The 17,822-nt window shown below is 41.6% G+C and overlaps 1 protein-coding gene across 12 annotated transcripts in view; it reads right to left on the bottom strand.

The window, feature by feature from the left end:
• Positions 1-17,415, bottom strand: part of nxf1a (nuclear RNA export factor 1a) — a 23,180-nt gene extending 5,765 nt beyond the window's left edge. The window contains exons 1-20 of one of the 12 annotated variants that reach the window (XM_046030227.1): positions 17,286-17,415; positions 16,958-17,045; positions 14,762-14,821; positions 14,136-14,346; positions 11,973-12,168; positions 11,795-11,878; positions 11,417-11,521; positions 11,079-11,159; positions 10,687-10,756; positions 10,265-10,353; positions 10,019-10,126; positions 9,801-9,910; positions 7,399-7,435; positions 2,942-3,010; positions 2,693-2,748; positions 2,407-2,514; positions 2,128-2,186; positions 1,896-2,011; positions 1,761-1,803; positions 1,545-1,623 (exon numbers count right to left, since the gene is read on the bottom strand). In XM_046030227.1, coding sequence (XP_045886183.1) covers positions 1,545-1,623; positions 1,761-1,803; positions 1,896-2,011; positions 2,128-2,186; positions 2,407-2,514; positions 2,693-2,748; positions 2,942-3,010; positions 7,399-7,435; positions 9,801-9,910; positions 10,019-10,126; positions 10,265-10,353; positions 10,687-10,756; positions 11,079-11,159; positions 11,417-11,521; positions 11,795-11,878; positions 11,973-12,168; positions 14,136-14,346; positions 14,762-14,821; positions 16,958-17,027 — 1,751 coding nt within the window. In that variant the 5' untranslated portion in view covers positions 17,028-17,045; positions 17,286-17,415. Of the gene's footprint in view, positions 1-1,544; positions 1,624-1,760; positions 1,804-1,895; positions 2,012-2,127; positions 2,187-2,406; positions 2,515-2,692; positions 2,749-2,941; positions 3,011-7,398; positions 7,436-9,800; positions 9,911-10,018; positions 10,127-10,264; positions 10,354-10,686; positions 10,757-11,078; positions 11,160-11,416; positions 11,522-11,794; positions 11,879-11,972; positions 12,169-14,135; positions 14,347-14,761; positions 14,822-14,901; positions 15,248-15,377; positions 15,577-16,484; positions 16,513-16,957 lie in introns of those variants that run through there. The other 11 variants (XM_046030228.1, XM_046030229.1, XM_046030230.1 and 8 more) reach the window with 11 other exon arrangements.
• Positions 17,416-17,822: the final 407 nt, after the last annotated feature.

Genomic DNA, 17,822 nt, shown 5'->3' with positions numbered 1-17,822 from the left:
CCCCCCCTTTCTCTTTTCGTTCTCCCACCCCTATTGGCTACTGGGGTTCTTGCGTGCCTGTTGCTGGGATAAGTGTGGCACAGTCGTGGCGTCCCACTCTCACTAACAACTACATTCTTTAACAGGCTTATGCGCACACAAGTTTAGGTTGTCCCTGGTAGAATTATTCCTGATGCTTTTCTTTCAGTTACTCATTTAAATTAATTGTTATTATTCCAGCTCTCCTGGCTGTGCTGTGTTGCTTATTTAGTGTGCTTGACTGTTTGTTTTCATTGTTCTCTTAGTTGTCTTACTATGTCAGCTGTTTATTGCTGCTGTTCGGCTGGTTTTCTTTTACTATTATTATTGTTTGTTTTTGTTGTCATTTTTCCTCCTCCCCAAGCCCCCATCTCTGTTCTATTGCAGGTTTCGTTGCTGCCGCACTGCCACTTGGCGGCAGGCGGCTGCTGCTGCATTGTCCATATTAGCCGGTAGCTTGACGCAGATGTGTTTTTTTTGCTGGTAGATCATGAACTTCCTACTTAAAAGCTAGATATTGTTATTTTCAGATTTTTATTGGCTACACGAAGTGCCAGTCATCGGCACAATTGCTTGCAATTGGCTCGGCCTTCCCACGAAATAATAGGGGCTGGCCCTTCCTTACAGCGCGGGCTCTCGTTGGATATTGAAGGCTGTGAGAGGGACATATGAGCTCCTATTGGGTCGGATTTGGTGTCACTCGAAAGGTTCGAGTTCAGCGGCTAATTTGAATACAAGCCATCGTAGTTGTTTACATTCAAATTGGCGTTATTACGGTTATAATGACATACGAGCCACATCTGCCGGCAAATATGAAACAATGCGGCAGCAGTCCCTGGGGATTTATTGATGGAATAATGTGTTTTGGACTTAATCTTTTTACTGGATTGGATCCTCTGGACCTTTGACAATGCAACAAGACCATTTTTGTTGGAATATAATCGATCTGTAGATTACTATGGGGCTTCATAGGTGAGTCGTGACAATTTTGATTGTACTGGTTGGTCTGACAGAAGCGCTGATTGTACCCGCTGTGGTGATTGTATCTTGAAATGGTTTGCATTGGTCGCATTGGCCAGGACCTGAGGGCCCATGGGCGTTGGAATGTTAAGAGGTTAAGGCCCATTTAAACATTAGTCTCTGTATAAATGTAGCAAGTTGTGTTATTATGGGCCATTAGGTGGCGTACTGGTAAAAGTACAACTGAAATCACATTTACTCAACCCTTTTTGTAGTCAAAAATAATGTTGTGTTTTTTTAAATGTATTGTTAATAGTTATTAAAAAGAAGACAAAATGTCTGATTTGTGTGGATCTTAGTGATTTTAAAACTCAGAGCTTTTTATTCATGAATGTTATTTCACAGGATGTAAAGCAGAAAACACAAAGATGTTTGTCCTGATGTCCAGTTCATTTTCTCGAAGATCCACAAGTGATGGTTCTAATTTAGTACCTTTTCCCCTCCTCTGGGAAAATGTGAAAACAACATCTAGATGATACAACCCACTGGGAGCTCACTAAACTTACCCAGTAGTCCCTGCTGGGACTGTGATGAACACTCGAGAGAAGGACATGGTGGACTCTCGGGATTTACCATCAACAGCAACTGAAAAAACAGTCACAACACAAATTAGTTTTGACATGGATGACTGAGAACCTTCACAGACAACACAAATAAGTGACAAAATCAACACCACTTATCTTTGCATCAAAATTTTAAATCATGATGACCAAACAACTCACCTTCTTTGAAGACTCCGCTCACTGTGAATGACAATAGTGTGTTCTGTAAACAGAAAACATTTTTGCAGGGTTAATACAGAGAAATGATTCACATAGAGAGGAAAAGGAAAGTGATAAGCTGACAGAACAACTCACGGTGTAGGTGTTAACATCGACAGTAAATGAGGCAATGTCGTGCTGAGTTTTGGGCAACTCATTGAGGAAAGCCACCACGTTCAGTCGTGTGTGCTTCAGAAGCCGAAACCGCATCGCTGAAGGAGGGAAGATTCAGACAGGGAAAGATCAGCAGGCATCTCAAATCACAAAAATATTCAGTCTCAACAATTCAGCCACTATTATAAGTCAACAGCTCGACAGGTACACTCACTAGAGTCTTTGAGCCTCTTCAGGTTTCGACTGTCTTTATGGTACTCTCCCAGACTGCTCCTAAAACCAGAGGAGAGGCATAGATGGATTCAATGTGAATCAAGTTGCGACTCAGACAGGGAGATGTAAGGAGTGGGATCAGGTATAAGAGCAGACAATGATGGGTGGAGCTACGCAAACATCTTTTAAATGAACGACTTACATTGAAAAATGGTACTTCCTATTCCTCTTTGTGCTAAACAATGTCATTATGTGTACACAGACGTCTGTGTTTTCTTACCTGGAGGGGTTCTGGGTGGAGTAAGGTGTTGTGAGGGATAACGATGCTCCATCGTGGTAAGCATCCAGGAGTGGCTGTCTGTCCCCTGAGTCATATATACTGTAGTACCTGCAACACAGTCAGATGTCACGTGAGTTAGTTTACTTGTGATTCTTTCTTGACCCTTTTCTGGAAGTGAAATTTAAAAAGCAGTACTGGTTAATCAGTTACTGGTTAACCCTGGAAAACAAGCACAGATCAACCGACTGCTATGATTACACTGTTTGTATGAAAGCTAGAAACTCACTGTTGCAAGAACCGAAGGATGAGAGCCTTGATTTCATCAGTGCCAAAACAGCTGCCCTGCATTGTCAATTGGAAAAACATTTGTCAGGTACAAAGACAATAATTGTCTTGAGACTTTCACATGAAGGACAATGCAGCTTAAACTTCTGAAGTTAGTTATTAAAAAAATTAACACCTTGGAGAGTTGTACTGAATGTCTTGTACACCAAAAGACTATAAATATACTATCAAATGAGATAAAACAAGTAACCTTGCAGGGGGGGATAGTGGTGGGCGTCTCCACATCAAATCCAATGGGAGGGGGGAGGTCGTGACCATCCTGAACACATGAGGGTTACATTAATGAAATAAGCAATGGCGGAACTTTCTGCCACTCTGCATTGATTTCTTTAGGGATATGACAGAATTCATGTACTGAAAATGTATTTCACAGATGTATGGTTTCAAAACCAGACAAAATTTACACTGTCATTTACTTAAAGTGGGCCATACAGTGCTGCATTATTACCAATCAGAAATACTTTATTGATCCCCAGGGGGAAAATTCTTTGTCACAATTGCACACTTGTCAAGGCATAAGGAATAGAAATAGTAATAAAAGGTAGATACATAAAGAGTATATGAATATGAGTATAAATATAAAATATAAGAAAAATATAAAGTGTGGGTATATACATTATTTACTTTATAAAAGAATTATGGTGAACCAAAAAGGACTAGTGAATAAATAGCAGCAGAGAATATTGTACATTAATTAAACAGATAATATTGCACAAAAATAGATAATACAATCCAGTTTAAAAACTAAGTGTCCGTGTGTCAGACACTTGGAGGAAGGAGTTATAAAGTTTGATGGCCACAGGCAGGAATAACTTCCTGTGGCGCTCTGTGGTGCATTTTCGGGGAATAAGTCTTACACTGAAAGTGTTCCTGTATTTGATTTGCACATCATGGAGTGGGCGGGAGACATTGTCCAAGATGACATGTAGTTTGGACAGCATCCTCCTCTCTGACACCACAGAGAGTCCAGCTCCACCCCCACAACGTTACTAGCCTTGCGGATCAGTTTGTGGAGTCCGTTAGCGTCCGCTACCCTCAGCCTGCTGCCACAGCATGCAACAGCAAACAGGATAGCACTGGCCACCACACACTCATAAAATATCCTCAGCATTGTCCTGCAGATGTTGCAGGACCTCAGCCTCCTCAGAAAATAAGAGACAGCTTTGGCCCTTCCTGTAGAGGGCTTGAGTGTTCTTGGCCCAGTCTAGTTTGTCCAAGTGCACTCCCAGGTATTTGTAATCCTCCACAATGTCCACACCGACACCCTGGATGGTAACACGGGTCACTGGTGCCTTTGCTCTCCTTAGATCCACAACCAGCTCTTTAGTCTTTGTCACGTTGAACTGCAGATGGTTCTGCTCACACCATGTGACAAAGTCCCCCACCACAGCTCTGTACTCAGCCTCATCACCCTTGCTGATACATCCAACCACAGCAGAGTCATCAGAAAACTTCTGAAGGTGACAGGACTCTGTGCGGTAGTTCAAGTCCGTGGTGTAGATGGTAAAGAGGAATGGAGAGAGGACAGTCCCCTGCGGGGCCCCGGTATTGGTGACCACGCTGTCTGACACTCAGTGTTGTAGGCTCACATACTGTGATCTGCCAGTCAGGTAGTCAACAATCCAGGACACGAGGGGGGCATCCACCTGCATCGCTGTCAGCTTCTCACCCAGCAGGGCCGGCCGGGTGGTGTTGAAACACTGGAGAAGTCAAAAAACATGACCATCACAGTGCTCGCCGGCTTGTCTAGGTGGGCATAGATGCGGTTGAACAGGTTGAAGATGATGGCGTCCTCAACTCCCAGTCGGGGCTGGTAGGCGAACTGGAGGGGGTTCAGGAGAGGTCGGACCATGGGCCGCAGCTGATCCAGAACCAGTCTCTCCAGTCAGCGCCACAGGTCTGTAGTCCTTGGAGTCACTGGGACTTGATGTCTTTGGCACAGGCTTTGAACACCCCGGGACGGACACCATCAGGGCCTGCAGCCTTATTAGAGTGGAGTCTCCTCAGCTGTCTTTCACCTGGTCAGCAGTGAGGTACACAGAGGTCACAGGTGGGGGAGAAGAGGAGTTGTCAGGCTGGAGAGAGTTGTTAACTCGAGAGCCAGAGGAGGGAGTAGGGATCTGCCAGGAGGAGGCCTGGGGACAGTGAGGAGGAGGAAGGGGGAGTAGTTGGGTTGGAGCTGAGGCAACAGCTGAGTTAGTGGGGGGATGGGCAGGAGCCATAGTATCAAATCTGTTAAAGAACAGATCAAGTTCGCTGGCCCTGTCCAAGGTGCCTTCAACTCCTCTACTGCCAGTGATGTTCCTCATGCCACTCCAGACCTCCCTTCATGTTGTTCTGCTCGAGTTTACGCTCCAGCTTCCTTCTGTACTTCTCCTTAAGTATACTTCTGCGTCAAATTGACGGCATAGCCTCTGCATAGCTCCCTACACAAAATGACTCGAAAGTCAACAGAGTGGAAGCTGTGGCACTACTGTCGACTAGCGTTTGGGGGTGTAATTGCAGAATGACGGACAGACCTATGCACAAGTGTAAATGCATGGCTAAGTGCATAGCCTATGGCGTAGCGGAAGAGCTGTTTGCATCCTGAACGTTAGCATACAGCAGATCCAGGGTCCTCTCCTCTCTAGTATGGCAACTCCCATACTGGGTGAAGCTGGTTAGTGTGGTTGTCATGGTGACGTGGTTGAAGTCACCCGAGATCACTATGAGGGCATTCGGGTGTTGAGTCTGGAGTTCAGCAATGGCAGAGTCGATGACATTACACGGCGACGTCGGGTTGGCAGATGGCGGAATGTAAACTGCAACGACGATGGCATGTGAAATGCAGATAATATGGCCGGAGTCCCATAGCAAGCATTTCAGGGTCCGGGCTACAGATACGTTGTTTAACCGTAATGTGACTGGGATTACACCATTGTTAACTAGAACGGCAAGCCCCCCCGCCTTTATGCTTACCGCTCTCAGTGCAATTTCTGTTGGCCCGAACAGTCTGAAAACCGTCGATGGAGACGTTGTAGTAAGGAATATCTGAGTGTAACCAAGTCTCCGTGAAGCACATTACACTACACTCCCGGAACTCCCTCTGACTCCGGGTTAACGCTGTTAGCTCGTCCATCTTGTTAGCCTTCGCTGTTTTGTTCCTCCTCTGCAACCTGTGTGTCCTCCTCTAGATCTCAGTGGGGATGGGCGCCCCGGTCGGCTTCAGATGGGATCAGATGGTCCCAGGTGTAAACAAAGCGTGAAGTTGCTGCGCAACGGCGCCCTGGCTTACCAAAACTCTCTCCACTTGCATGATTTGAGAGAGTCTAGTTTAAATTACGTGTAGACCAAAAATCACACACGTGAGATATAAAAAAGAAAGTTAAGTTAGAAAATAAGACGACGAATGATGGCAACTGCAACAGGCTGCATGCACGTTGGCGCATGCGCACTATACCAATATAATATCAATAATAAAAAAGAACAATGGAGTGATGTAATCAGTTCATGAAAAATATAAAAAGACACTATAAACATTGCAGGGTTTCCCCAGGAAATTGGGGATTTTGTCTCTACTTTGTCTTAGATATTTTGCTCCACAACCCATAGGCCTTTCATTTTGTACTTTTTTGATGTGATATTGCAGTGTTTCCCCAATATGCATTCATGAATGATGACCGCCGCTACTAAAATTTCCCACGATAATTAAACTATGTGCTACAAATGTTTTCACTCGCACACTGTGGGAGCATGGCAACACTCAATGCTTGGCTAGCTTCCTGTAATCGTTGTATACAAAACATCTATGTGACAGATGCTGTTATAACAGCGTAACTCCTGTAAGGAATCAGGAGGTGCGTAGTGAGTGCTTGATTGTACGAGCGACAGAAAGTGATGGTGAACGCGAGCGGCGGAAAATATTCTGGAGTAAATGTACGGTGTCTGTTACAGTGTGTCAGCTTCTCAAGACCAAGAAAAGGCTGTTGTTTCCCCACCTGCTGGAAAAGTGAAGCCTGTTAGCGCTTAGTTAGCTAACATCCCCCCTCCCCTTCAGACTGAGCTGAGCAGGAAAGCTTCAACGGCAGGCTGCGTCTTTTGGCTGCTATATAACTTAACATTACCTAAATATAAAGTAACCGGTAGCTGTATTTTATTACTGCCTACTTGTAGAGAACATCAGTTTCAATCTCAGAGTAAACTGGTGTAGCCTGCAGCTCTGTCCTGTACAGACTGGTTCAATTATTTTTCAGAAGAAAGTGTGGTTGTTAGGAAAAGAAAGGACGGAGGTGACTGGAGGAGCTGAGGTTAGTAAAGCAAATTAGTGATGCAAACTAGTCCTTTTAAGCTAATGAGACAACGTTTCTTTTTGGATTTTAATGTGCAAATAAGATGTACCTCAGAAGGGAGGAGGTTTCTCATGTTGCATACAAAAAGCAAACACGAACAACTGTATCTATAACGATTTGGAGGTCATATTAACAGGGTTTTAGGGGGTGATGTCCAAAACATGCTGTGCAATAAATGTCAAATCACTGTGGAGAGCATCATAACCAACCAAATAACTTCCCCCAAATCTAAAGTTTGTAGTTCCTCCCCAGTAGACTGATCTTTTGCCGTTGGTCATTATCTGCTCTAGCTTTTCCAACTCTTTGTTCAGAGACTTACCAGTTTGAGAAGCCGGGGAAACCTCTGCCGCACAGCACTGGTACAGGAAGAAAAATCAAGAGCAGGAATGTTATCATCACGAACCACACCACACAAATAAAATCATGTTTATTACTGTAGATATGAGAGTCAGTCACACCTGCTGGCCCACTTAAGGCCATTTTTCTGCCTTTTAGTTGATGTAATATAAGCGGCTATGTTGTCAAAAATATATGTTGTCATATATAGATACATGAAAATGGAGAGTAATTACAAACTGTGCCACAGGGGATTTAACCTTTATATACACATGAATCGATATATGGACTATCATATGCACCCTTATCCTCCCTTCAGTTTCAAGCTTTGCCCGTCGACAATTCTCCCACCCCAAAGTGTACTTACCAGCAGGCATACTCACCCTCTCCCACAATATGGAGATATACACAGATCTGACATGGGGAAGCAACACAAGCACACTTTTCTAGAAGCACACACATAAAAACACCCACGATCTACCGGACTGTGCTGGAAACCAATAAATACATCCATTTTGAATTAGCTGGGAGAGGTGGTTACTGCCAGTCGCGTGTCAACTCCCCCCCACCCCCCAAACTTTGGCCAAGATGCTGGAGAACAGATGAGTCTACGACACCAAAAAACAAACTGGGTCTGGGTGAAAAAAATATATTAAGTGAAATTCACACAAACACCAGCACAGGTAGTCTAACGTTCAGAAGAGGCGGCAATCACTATTCATCATGTCAGTGAGTTTGTCAGTGTGTGTGTCCATGTTTATCGGCCAAGAAAGAGAAACCTGAAAAGAGAGCTGAACAAAAAAATAAAAGGAAAGCTTGCCTCTAAGTGAGCTGGATCCAGCAGTCCCACCACTCATCCTAAAGCTTTCCTCTGCTGCACAAGCAAAGCAGTTACCAGTTCAGTATCTCATAGCCACCATCAATTCTGAAGAGATGGGTCTTCATGCATTAGCAGCAACTGGACTTCATACTGTAGATTTTCTATGTTAATTTGGGCTTGGGCCTCTGGTTAGAGGGACTGGGAGATCAATAAGCATTCGACTTTAGTGATAATTCTCTACTCTGCTCTCTCTGCTTAACATTTGAGCTTTTTTGTACTGGTCACAGCCATCAGAAACTGGAAGAGGAAGTTTTTTTCTCCATTTGACTTATGTCAGGCAAAACTGAACTTCAATTTCCAGTTCAGTTATTCCCCTCAGAAGTTAGTTAAGGGTATTTGCCAAACTCCACTTCATTCATTGACGATCAGAGGCCTGTTTTAGGCCAAAGAGAACCAACTTAGTGGAGAAGACAGAGAGCTTTTTCTTTGGCTCGTCATTGGTCATTAATAAATGACATGTATCCCCCTCCGCCTCAGCCCAACGGCTTCTCCTCTTGTCCCATCTTCATTTCTTCTAGTTGTGTTCTCAGCGAGTCAGAGCTCATAGGGACTGAGGCCGAGTAATCGTGACTGTGCCTGCCTTAGGTTGTCCCGGTGTTTTGAGGTGGGATCTTACCCGTCATTGGCTATCCAGCCTTCCATACTCGCCTGATACAGGGGTGCCGTGCGGGCAAGGGTGCTATGAGGGGAGGGGAAATCATTGGCTGTGGATTTTTTGTTTCATCCAAACATTTGTCAAGACAACTGTGGATTGCCCTCTCTCCAATAAACAACCTACACTGTTTACAGTACTGCTCAAGAGATTGCTTCGGATTCTATTTTCGAAAGCAGTTCATAGTAAATTGTGGTAGAGGGTTGTTGTGCTGAACATCTTTTAAAAAGCACTTCTTCTCAGAATTACATATCACCAGTAGAGTGATGGTGTATGGGATAACTAATCAGGACGTCAGCAGGGGAGTGCTGGGTACAGCATCACTGAGAACCATAAAACAGAACAGAGCTTGACAGGAGGTCCCCACAGAGAAGCTGACTAAGTGGCACAGAGAAGATGGCCATCAAACTGAAGAGTTTATGCAAGCTGAAAGAAAAACAAAGTGGAACTACATCGTGGTTAGATGTCCTCTCAGCAACTTTTGGATGAAAGAAATATTTAGTCTGCAGTGTGAAAATGAAATGTTTATCCTCAAGTGGCAAGAAATGTGTAAAACAAAAACCAAGAATCATTTAAACTAATTTCCACACCCGTATTCACAAACACAGGGAGTTAACGGTGAATGTCAGTTAGCTCTGCTTGGTCCAAAAGTACATCCTTGACTGCTGGGGAAATGGTTTCAGTTATTGTGCACAAACCCAAAAATGATTGCTTGATCTTCTTTTGTAGCACACTGCAGCATACTCATCATAGAGTCAGGACTCCTGAACATCCCTACTCGCACACAAACAGGCACACCACTGTGTCCCGGCATAAGATCTTCTCCCCTCACCCCCCAAAATCACTGACTGACCTGATGTATGAGGCCTGATCCTTGAAAAGGTCACACAGAGGGTTCCTGTTCAGCCACAGCTCCACCAGCTTCAAGCCTTTCACCTTTTCCAGCTCCCGGTCTGACTTCAGCTGGACAACCACACAGAAACAGAACAAGTTGGTGTGAGATGAGGATTTAAAGGGGCCCAATTCCTGCCTGGTTATTATTCTCAAGATCCACTGAACAGCCAGTTTCACCTCATTGTGGGAAAGGTTGAGGGTCTTCAGATGAGGCACCTTGGTAACCAATTCGGCAAGTTCATCCAGTTTGTGAATACGGTTGTTACTCAGGTTCAAACACATCAGCTGGCAAAAGACACAGAGACGTGTGTAAGCACATTCAGTTTGACCCATTACTTATTTACAGCAGTCACATTATGATATATAATACTTTGTTGCTTATTTTCCAGCAAATATCAAAAACATCTATTGTATTAATCTTACCTCTGGAATGTTTTCTTCAATGATCTTGATGACAGCTTCCATGTTAGTCTTCCTATTCAAGATGACTTCAATGTTCTGGGACACCAAGTCTGTCATATAAAATCAAATTAGCAAAAACCTAAAATACATATCCCAAACTGGAAAATTATTTAATATAGTTTTCAGTGATGTAAAGTAATAAAATAAAGATCTGTTCCATCACCAGATTGTGCACACCATCTATTGAATCCTCAGTGTAAAAAAGCATGTAAAACTCAGACATCAGATCAGACTAGATCCCAGTTTAAAATAAATTTTAAAAATAGTGTATAATTTAGTTGTTTTGCAGTACTGTTGGAAGCTGGTTGTATCCGATTTCAATATCACATCATACACAAAAGGAAAGGAAGTGGAATACGAAAGGAATGACTATATATAATTACCTGGGTCTGTGCGGATGTTGTTCAAGTCCAGTGCTTGCTGGGAGCCATCAAAACGTTTTGCCATGCATTGCTGTAAAAGATAAACAACAGTCAACATGAGGCCTCATCTGAACAGCAAAGAAATAGTTTAAATTAATATACTTCCTCCAAATGCATTTTAATGAAGTTATGGGCTGAAAGAAAATATGAAATCAATATGAAAATTAGTGCCTAAAAAATGTATTCCTAAAACATCTGTTACTTAACACTCAAATGCCCCGTTCAACTTCTGTCAAATCATACCAAATATTGATCTACTTCGTTTCATGTATTTTGATCTACACTGACTCTCATCAGAACAAATAAAATTTTAACCACAGTAACCAGCCCCATTCAGACTTCCTCTAGCTCACCTTCAGGTGATCCAAGTGTTCAGGCTTCAGGTCAGAGAGGAGGAAGGATGGTGGAGCGCTGGGGTTGACGTGCACTTCCACCTTGATAAAAAAAAAAAAAAAAAAAAAAGGCAGAATGAGAGAGATTAATAAAAAAGATATATACTGTACACATGTTGAGTTTTGGATTACGTGTGATTTATTGTTATTCATTATATAGGAAGTCATGGTTGCAAAACTTTTGTTTGGGAATTTTGTGACGATGTGTCAAAGTAGAACTCCTCCTGCGGACAGTATAGCCATTATCTGCAAGCAACACACGATAATTTTACTAAATAATAATACTTTCTGTAGGGTACCTTATAGCCGTCTGTGTCTGTGATCTTGTGAGAACATTTGTGCAAAGCATTGGCAGCTGACGAATCATCCACGTAGAAATGGACCCTGTTATGGTCAACGTGGTACTGGACGGGGGGGGGGGGGGGGGGTAAAATTCACATTTACAAAAACAGAAATTCATACACACTTTCCCTATTCATCTACTTATTCCCATTTCTTTTATCAGAACTCAAAGCACCCTCTATGCATTTACAAATAAAAACACCAGGCTAGAAGGTCATTAATATATTGTTTTTTTCTCCTCAACCCAATTGCATTAACTTCAGAAATACACAATAGCTCTTTTTAAATCCATTACTTTATAATTTGTCATAAGACAGTGAAACACTGAACCTTACCTGTACAGGTGTGTAGGGAACTGAACAGATGTTCTGAAGGGCTGTCAATAACCATTTCTTATCATATTTTCTTCCGTGTGGTATCTGTCAAACAAACAAAGAAGCAAAATATGACATAGCAGTAGCGGTTTGGATTTCTTGTGGAGATAGTGTTAATAGGATATTTTACAATACTCACTGTTATTTTGTACCAGCCTGACCGGTTTCTCCCGCCTCCATTGTTGCCTCCTCCACCTCGATCTCCTCCTCTAAAGCTGCCTCCTCCTCCTCCTCCTCCTCCTCCTCCTCCTCTACCTCCTCCCCCTTTGCCTTGTCGCCTGTCTCTGTCAAACCGTCCATCTCCTCCTTTCCGAAAAGGTCTTCCATATGGGTTGCTAAAGAAAAAAAAAAGTCTATATATTTAAACATTCCTCCTTAAGTCAGTGTCTAGCATGTGAACTACATCAGCACTCTCAACAGTGTAATGGTATACTCTTTTTTTCAAGCCTTTTCATTGTAAACAAACAGTTCTGTTTACATTCAATGATTCTCACCTATTCTTAAGTCTTTACACACATTTTGAATCCACTTCCTACCTCATGAAATCATCAAAGCAAAGTTTTCTTCCTTTCCCTCCTCTTTTATGACTGTTTTGCCTCCCTTTATGGTGCATTTACACCACCAACTGTTACTGCCTCAGCAACCTCCTGCAGGTTGCTGCAGGCTTCCCCCGCCGCCACTTGTGGAGCTCCACAACTCCGAAAACTTTAAAAGCACATTTTTTTTCCCGCCATCACTTCTCATAAAACTGTCAATATTCGAAATCTAGACAGTTGATTTCTCACCTCAGTACTTCTCAGAAATGGATTTAGTGATGATCTAACATATGAAAATTGTAAAATATATTACTTTCTGTTGCTGGCCTCTGTCAGGCGGGCGCCATGATGATGCAGTGAATAGTGACAATTCTCTCTGACCAACCAGCAGTCTGCTGTTTTCACATCACAATTTAGTATCGCCTCAGCTCGCTTGGAACAGGTACAACTTTTACACAATGGAAAACCAAAAAAGGCGAGTAGAGGCGAGTCGAGCTGGTGCCATGCAGTGGAAAAGGGGCTTTAGTGGTCAAAAAGAAAAAATGGCTGCAGATACATCTGCAGGCAGCTTTGTCAGTGTGGCTGCTGTGAAACAACGTTAGCGTTCCCTTTTGTGAGTTTTGGGAAGATGGTGAAAAAAAGAGTTAGTTTGGTGCCCCATATGTCCTCAGTCACCATCGTCTTTTCTAAATGTTAACATGTTTGTTCTAAATGAAAGCAAATCTAATCTAAAACCATTACTGTGTAGAATTAAACATTGTTTTACTGTAGAGATAAATGCAGTTGAATTATGTCACATGTGACAAACTGTACCCCACTCTCCTTTAAACACCAGTCATAGCGCCTTTCTCAATCGATGTTCTTGTCTAGAGCTAGCGAACCAGCCCGCAGGGGGGAAGCTAACGAGCCGGCCTGCCAGTCAGCTCACAGAGCCCTCAGACACACAGACCACAGCAGAGTCCAGCAACAACAGCAAAGTAAAGACCCACAGCTGTAAGATAGTTTTAACGTTCGTACCGCTGTTATTCTGTCATTACATTCTAAGTAATTTTGTAAGGTTTTAACTTAAATCAAGAGATATCTGGATGATGTACAGAAAAATGGTGATGTACAGAAAAAATAAACAAATAGTACGAAAGGGGACGTTTCTTTATCATCATTAATTATTATTATTATTATTATTATTATTATTATATTAAACATTACATTGTTAGTGTACAATAAAGTTGTGGTCACAGACACACACACGGAGCGGATATTAACTTTTTGCACCTGTTTAGAAATTGCTAGCCTTTTCTATCCCATTTTGACATGAGTCACCAGTAAGTGATAAAATTACTTGACAGTTCACATTTATAGTTTCACTTTAGCACTCCAGACCAAGGTGAAACTTGTTCTACTTTCTATTTCTATGACTGACTATTGCATAGAAAGCACTTTCTATGCTTGTTCAAATTAAGACAGTCTCCAAGCGGTTCAAACAGATCCACACCAAAGAATTTAGGCCTTGCTGTCTGTGTGTCACTCGCCTTACATAAAAAGAGCATACAAAACATTTATTTTGTCTTTTCATTTAAACACATTATTTGGTAAAGTTTCTTTCGGCTTATTCTCTTAACATACTTCTACAAGCCCTCCTAATAAATCAAGGTGGTGGTTTTGGAGCTTATCAATGAGTCATACATACCAAACATATCTGATGACATACACAAACTACCAACAATTTTTTAAGCAGCAAACTGACTTGGTCATTTGCCCACACTTACAATCTGTGCTGGGAGCTGTTGTCCTGAGAGTTATCACTCATAGTTACATCTCCATCAGGATCATCAAGCCTAGACCGTGGTCCAGGACCTCCAAAGCCTCCTGCGTGGCTTCCCCGTTGGCGGTCTCTGCGGGACCGGTCATACGACCGACCCTTGTGAGAGCCTCTGCCCTTACGGTTGCGAAACTGTGGTGCAGTTCTATCATCATGCTCTGAGAAAGGAAAGGATTCAAAAGTTAGTGGGTTCGACTTAAATATCAGCATATAGAAATCACAGTATTAGAGCCACAATGTCTTCCACAATGTCTTTTATTGCTTGCAGTATGATTATAGAAATTTATATAACAAAAACTACAAATCTTAAAGAAGGTTAACAAATCCTAATGTTACTTTACGCATGCGTGTCATTCAAAATGTTGAACACATTCAATTTAAAGAGGGCAGTCAAAACAGGGAACAAAACAACAGCCTACTCACCTCTGCAGTAACTGTTTTTAATGTGTTCTGTTAATAATATAACCTATTCTCTGGTAATAATAATAGAAAATTGTAATAAGTACTGGGTGAGTACTTATGTCTATAAAGTAACATATGTAGATCTCCAGGGGGCCCATGATATAATATTACCTCCTAGGACCATGAAGCCAGTGCTTCTGACCTCTCTCCTCACCATAAAGTCCCCATGTTCTGAAGAAAAACGGTACAAGTAGCACAGAACATGCAAGGTTAATGCTGTAACGTTAGCTGTTAGAGACAGGGTTTCTTACCGTAGTAATGTCCGCCATCCGCCATTTTTCTGAAGCAGTGTTAAATGAAAAGAACACAGCCCTGGCTGTAAAATAATATTTGGAGGGCCTCGTTTCTCTATTTCACGAAACACAAAGGCTGACGTTAGGCTGCGGAAGAATATCCAACATTCCAAGTCTTGCAGACGAAACACACAAAGGCAGGCCACGGCGCGACCAAGTAGCTACTCTTCAACTGGCACGTAGCTTGGCTAGCTTCTACTGCGTGTTGACGAGAAGACAACGGAAATACAACTTTACACACTTTCCCTTCCGGAGCAGGGGAATGGCGCGGGCAAATGAAAGAAAACATGTAGGAGTCCGGTCGAGGAATAAAATATTAAAAACGAAACGCAACCACGCTGTAAAAGTCAGTTGAAGACTTTGCTATAGTTAGCTTTTACTTGATATCAGTGGTTAGCTACAGTTAGCATACTATGTAACCTAGTTTTACCTACCTGGAGTTCTTCGGTACCGTGAACAATTATACCAACCACGACTAGCCATAATGAGTGGATGTCTAACCACTTATTTACTGGAAAATATTTGATACATTAATGATACTTAAAAATGCCCTCAAGTTGTACAACGTATTTCTACAAAGACGCGGACATTAATACAAGAAACTGTTGTTTAAGCTATTTAGCCCCGGGCTTGACTATTGGTCACTACAGTGCTACTGAATTGTAATAGCAACACAATGTTAAGCAGAGCGTCTTAAAATCTGTGTTTCAAAGAGCAAGTTACTAGAAATATGCAGTTTCTAGGTTTATGATTCATCATACATCTATAAAAGAGTAGGTCACACCACAGTCACATTCTCTTAAGAATATGATTTAGCATTCTGGAGGAATTGCATTTTTTTGTTACTCAAAGAAGTCAAATTTAATCAGTAAGGATATTTTATACACTAATACTAAGCAAAAAATATATCTAAAAACCTACATTATAAAATAATTTTATTAGGTAAATTTCATATCCAGACCTCCAAATGATAAATAAATCTAACATTACCACTTTTTGAAATAATCTTTGAATTTCTTCTTTTGATTTTCTATATAAATATAATTTTATAAATACAATTTTATAAATACAACATCTCTCAAAAAAGTACTATGAACAGATTTGATACAGAACCCTGCACTTTGCATATTAGGCATGATACTGGCAGAGGTGGTCCTGTCAGCCCAGCATGTATGTGTTTTTGTTGTTGTTGTTTGTTTGTTTCTTTGTGGTCATTATCTCTCCAGTTTCTGTTTAGGGAGAGATCGCTGTTTTTCTTTTCTCTGGTTTTATAAAATGTATTAAAAATACTTTTAATTTGGAATTAAGGAATTATTGAAAAATTTTTGAGACTACATTCGTTTTGGAATTCGTGTTTTTATTTTTGAATTTACATCTTTATTTGTTCTTTACATTTTGTGTCCTAATTTACTTAACATTTTTGACTCCTCAACTACTTCTGAAGTACTTGTAAAGTAACTGTACATGAGGCTTCAACAAAGCAGCTATACAAGTAAGTTAGCACTACATTGTCTTAATGAATTCTTGTTGGAAATTCTCACCTAAACTTTTCATTTAAAGAAAAATCAGCATAAAACCAGAAACAGTTGTATTGGTTTTGTGTAGTTCTGGAAAAAATAGGTTGCTGGTGTTTCCCAAGTCTACTAAATATGAGTTTTTTTTAAATCCAATCCATTTACACATGTCTATTTGAATAACCTTTTTTTGTGTGTTCAGCTGCTCTCTTGACCAGGTGTTGGTAATCCTCCAATTACAACTGCTTAAATTTACCCATTAAAACGGTTTACACAATGCTGCTCTGGGCTGATCAGCAGCAAGTGCAGCACCCTTCCCCCCTCCTTGATGAAGCTAATTAAGCTTTATTTATTTTTAAATAATTAACATGTTTATCACCCCCACCAGACTTATCCCTGTCAATGTATAATCAAAACTGATAACTAACTTACTCAACTTCACCCCCAGCTAATGTCCAAACAGGCTAACGTTATACTTTGGATTTAAGGAACAAACTTACCGTCATTCACCACACGTGCAACCACAGCCAGGTTGGGGTAGCTCCTCTGACAGAAAGTCACATGGTCCATCGAGACACACTTCACTCTCTGCCTTTAGGAAAACTGTCACAATTTACTTCCCAATTTACAGTCCCATATTATCTGTAATCTCTGTAAATTAAGAGCCAGTCAACGTGTTTTTACAACTTCACCTCAGAGATGAGCAGTAAATTGCGATTAGCTTTAGCTAGCTACCGTTATCTGTTAGCATAGCGGAGTGCCGCTGGACATAACGTTATCATGGTGGGCAGGCTAACGAACACAATCCGACAATGTCATTTATTTTACCGTAGTAATATTTCTCGAGGGGATATGGGAAGCAACTGCCTCTCCCTACTGTCTCCTGTCTCCGCTGGTGCCTGTCAGACAGTCCCGCTCATCTTTGTCCAGCACGAACCCAACATGGCGCCACCTGGTGGAGAGTTTTCAACCTTACAATAGGATGGACAAAATATTAGAAACAACTGTTTGTGTCTCCAAAATGACCGTATAGTTGAATAAATAGCTCAGAAAGGCAACTAATATTAAACATTATAAACAAAATGTGAAAAAGTATGAATAAGATTGGCAACAATAAAGCATTTTACTAGTTTTAAATACATAGCTGATTGATATTTATCTAAAAGGACTGTGGCTCAGGAGGCAGAGTAGTTACTCTACTACAGTCAAGCATGGTGGTGGGAGTGTCATGGTCTGGGGCTGCATGAGTGCTGCCACCACTGGGGAGCTAAAGTTCATTGAGGGAACGATGAATGCCAACATGTACTGTGACATACTGAAGTAGAGCATGATCCCTTCCCTTCGAAGACATGATAACATACCTCC

Source organism: Micropterus dolomieu, linkage group LG19 (genome assembly GCF_021292245.1).
Source record: "Micropterus dolomieu isolate WLL.071019.BEF.003 ecotype Adirondacks linkage group LG19, ASM2129224v1, whole genome shotgun sequence".
Taxonomy (NCBI): Eukaryota; Metazoa; Chordata; class Actinopteri; order Centrarchiformes; family Centrarchidae; genus Micropterus; species Micropterus dolomieu.
Note: the sequence above shows the minus strand (reverse complement) of the source record. Positions and strands in the feature narration are given on the sequence as shown.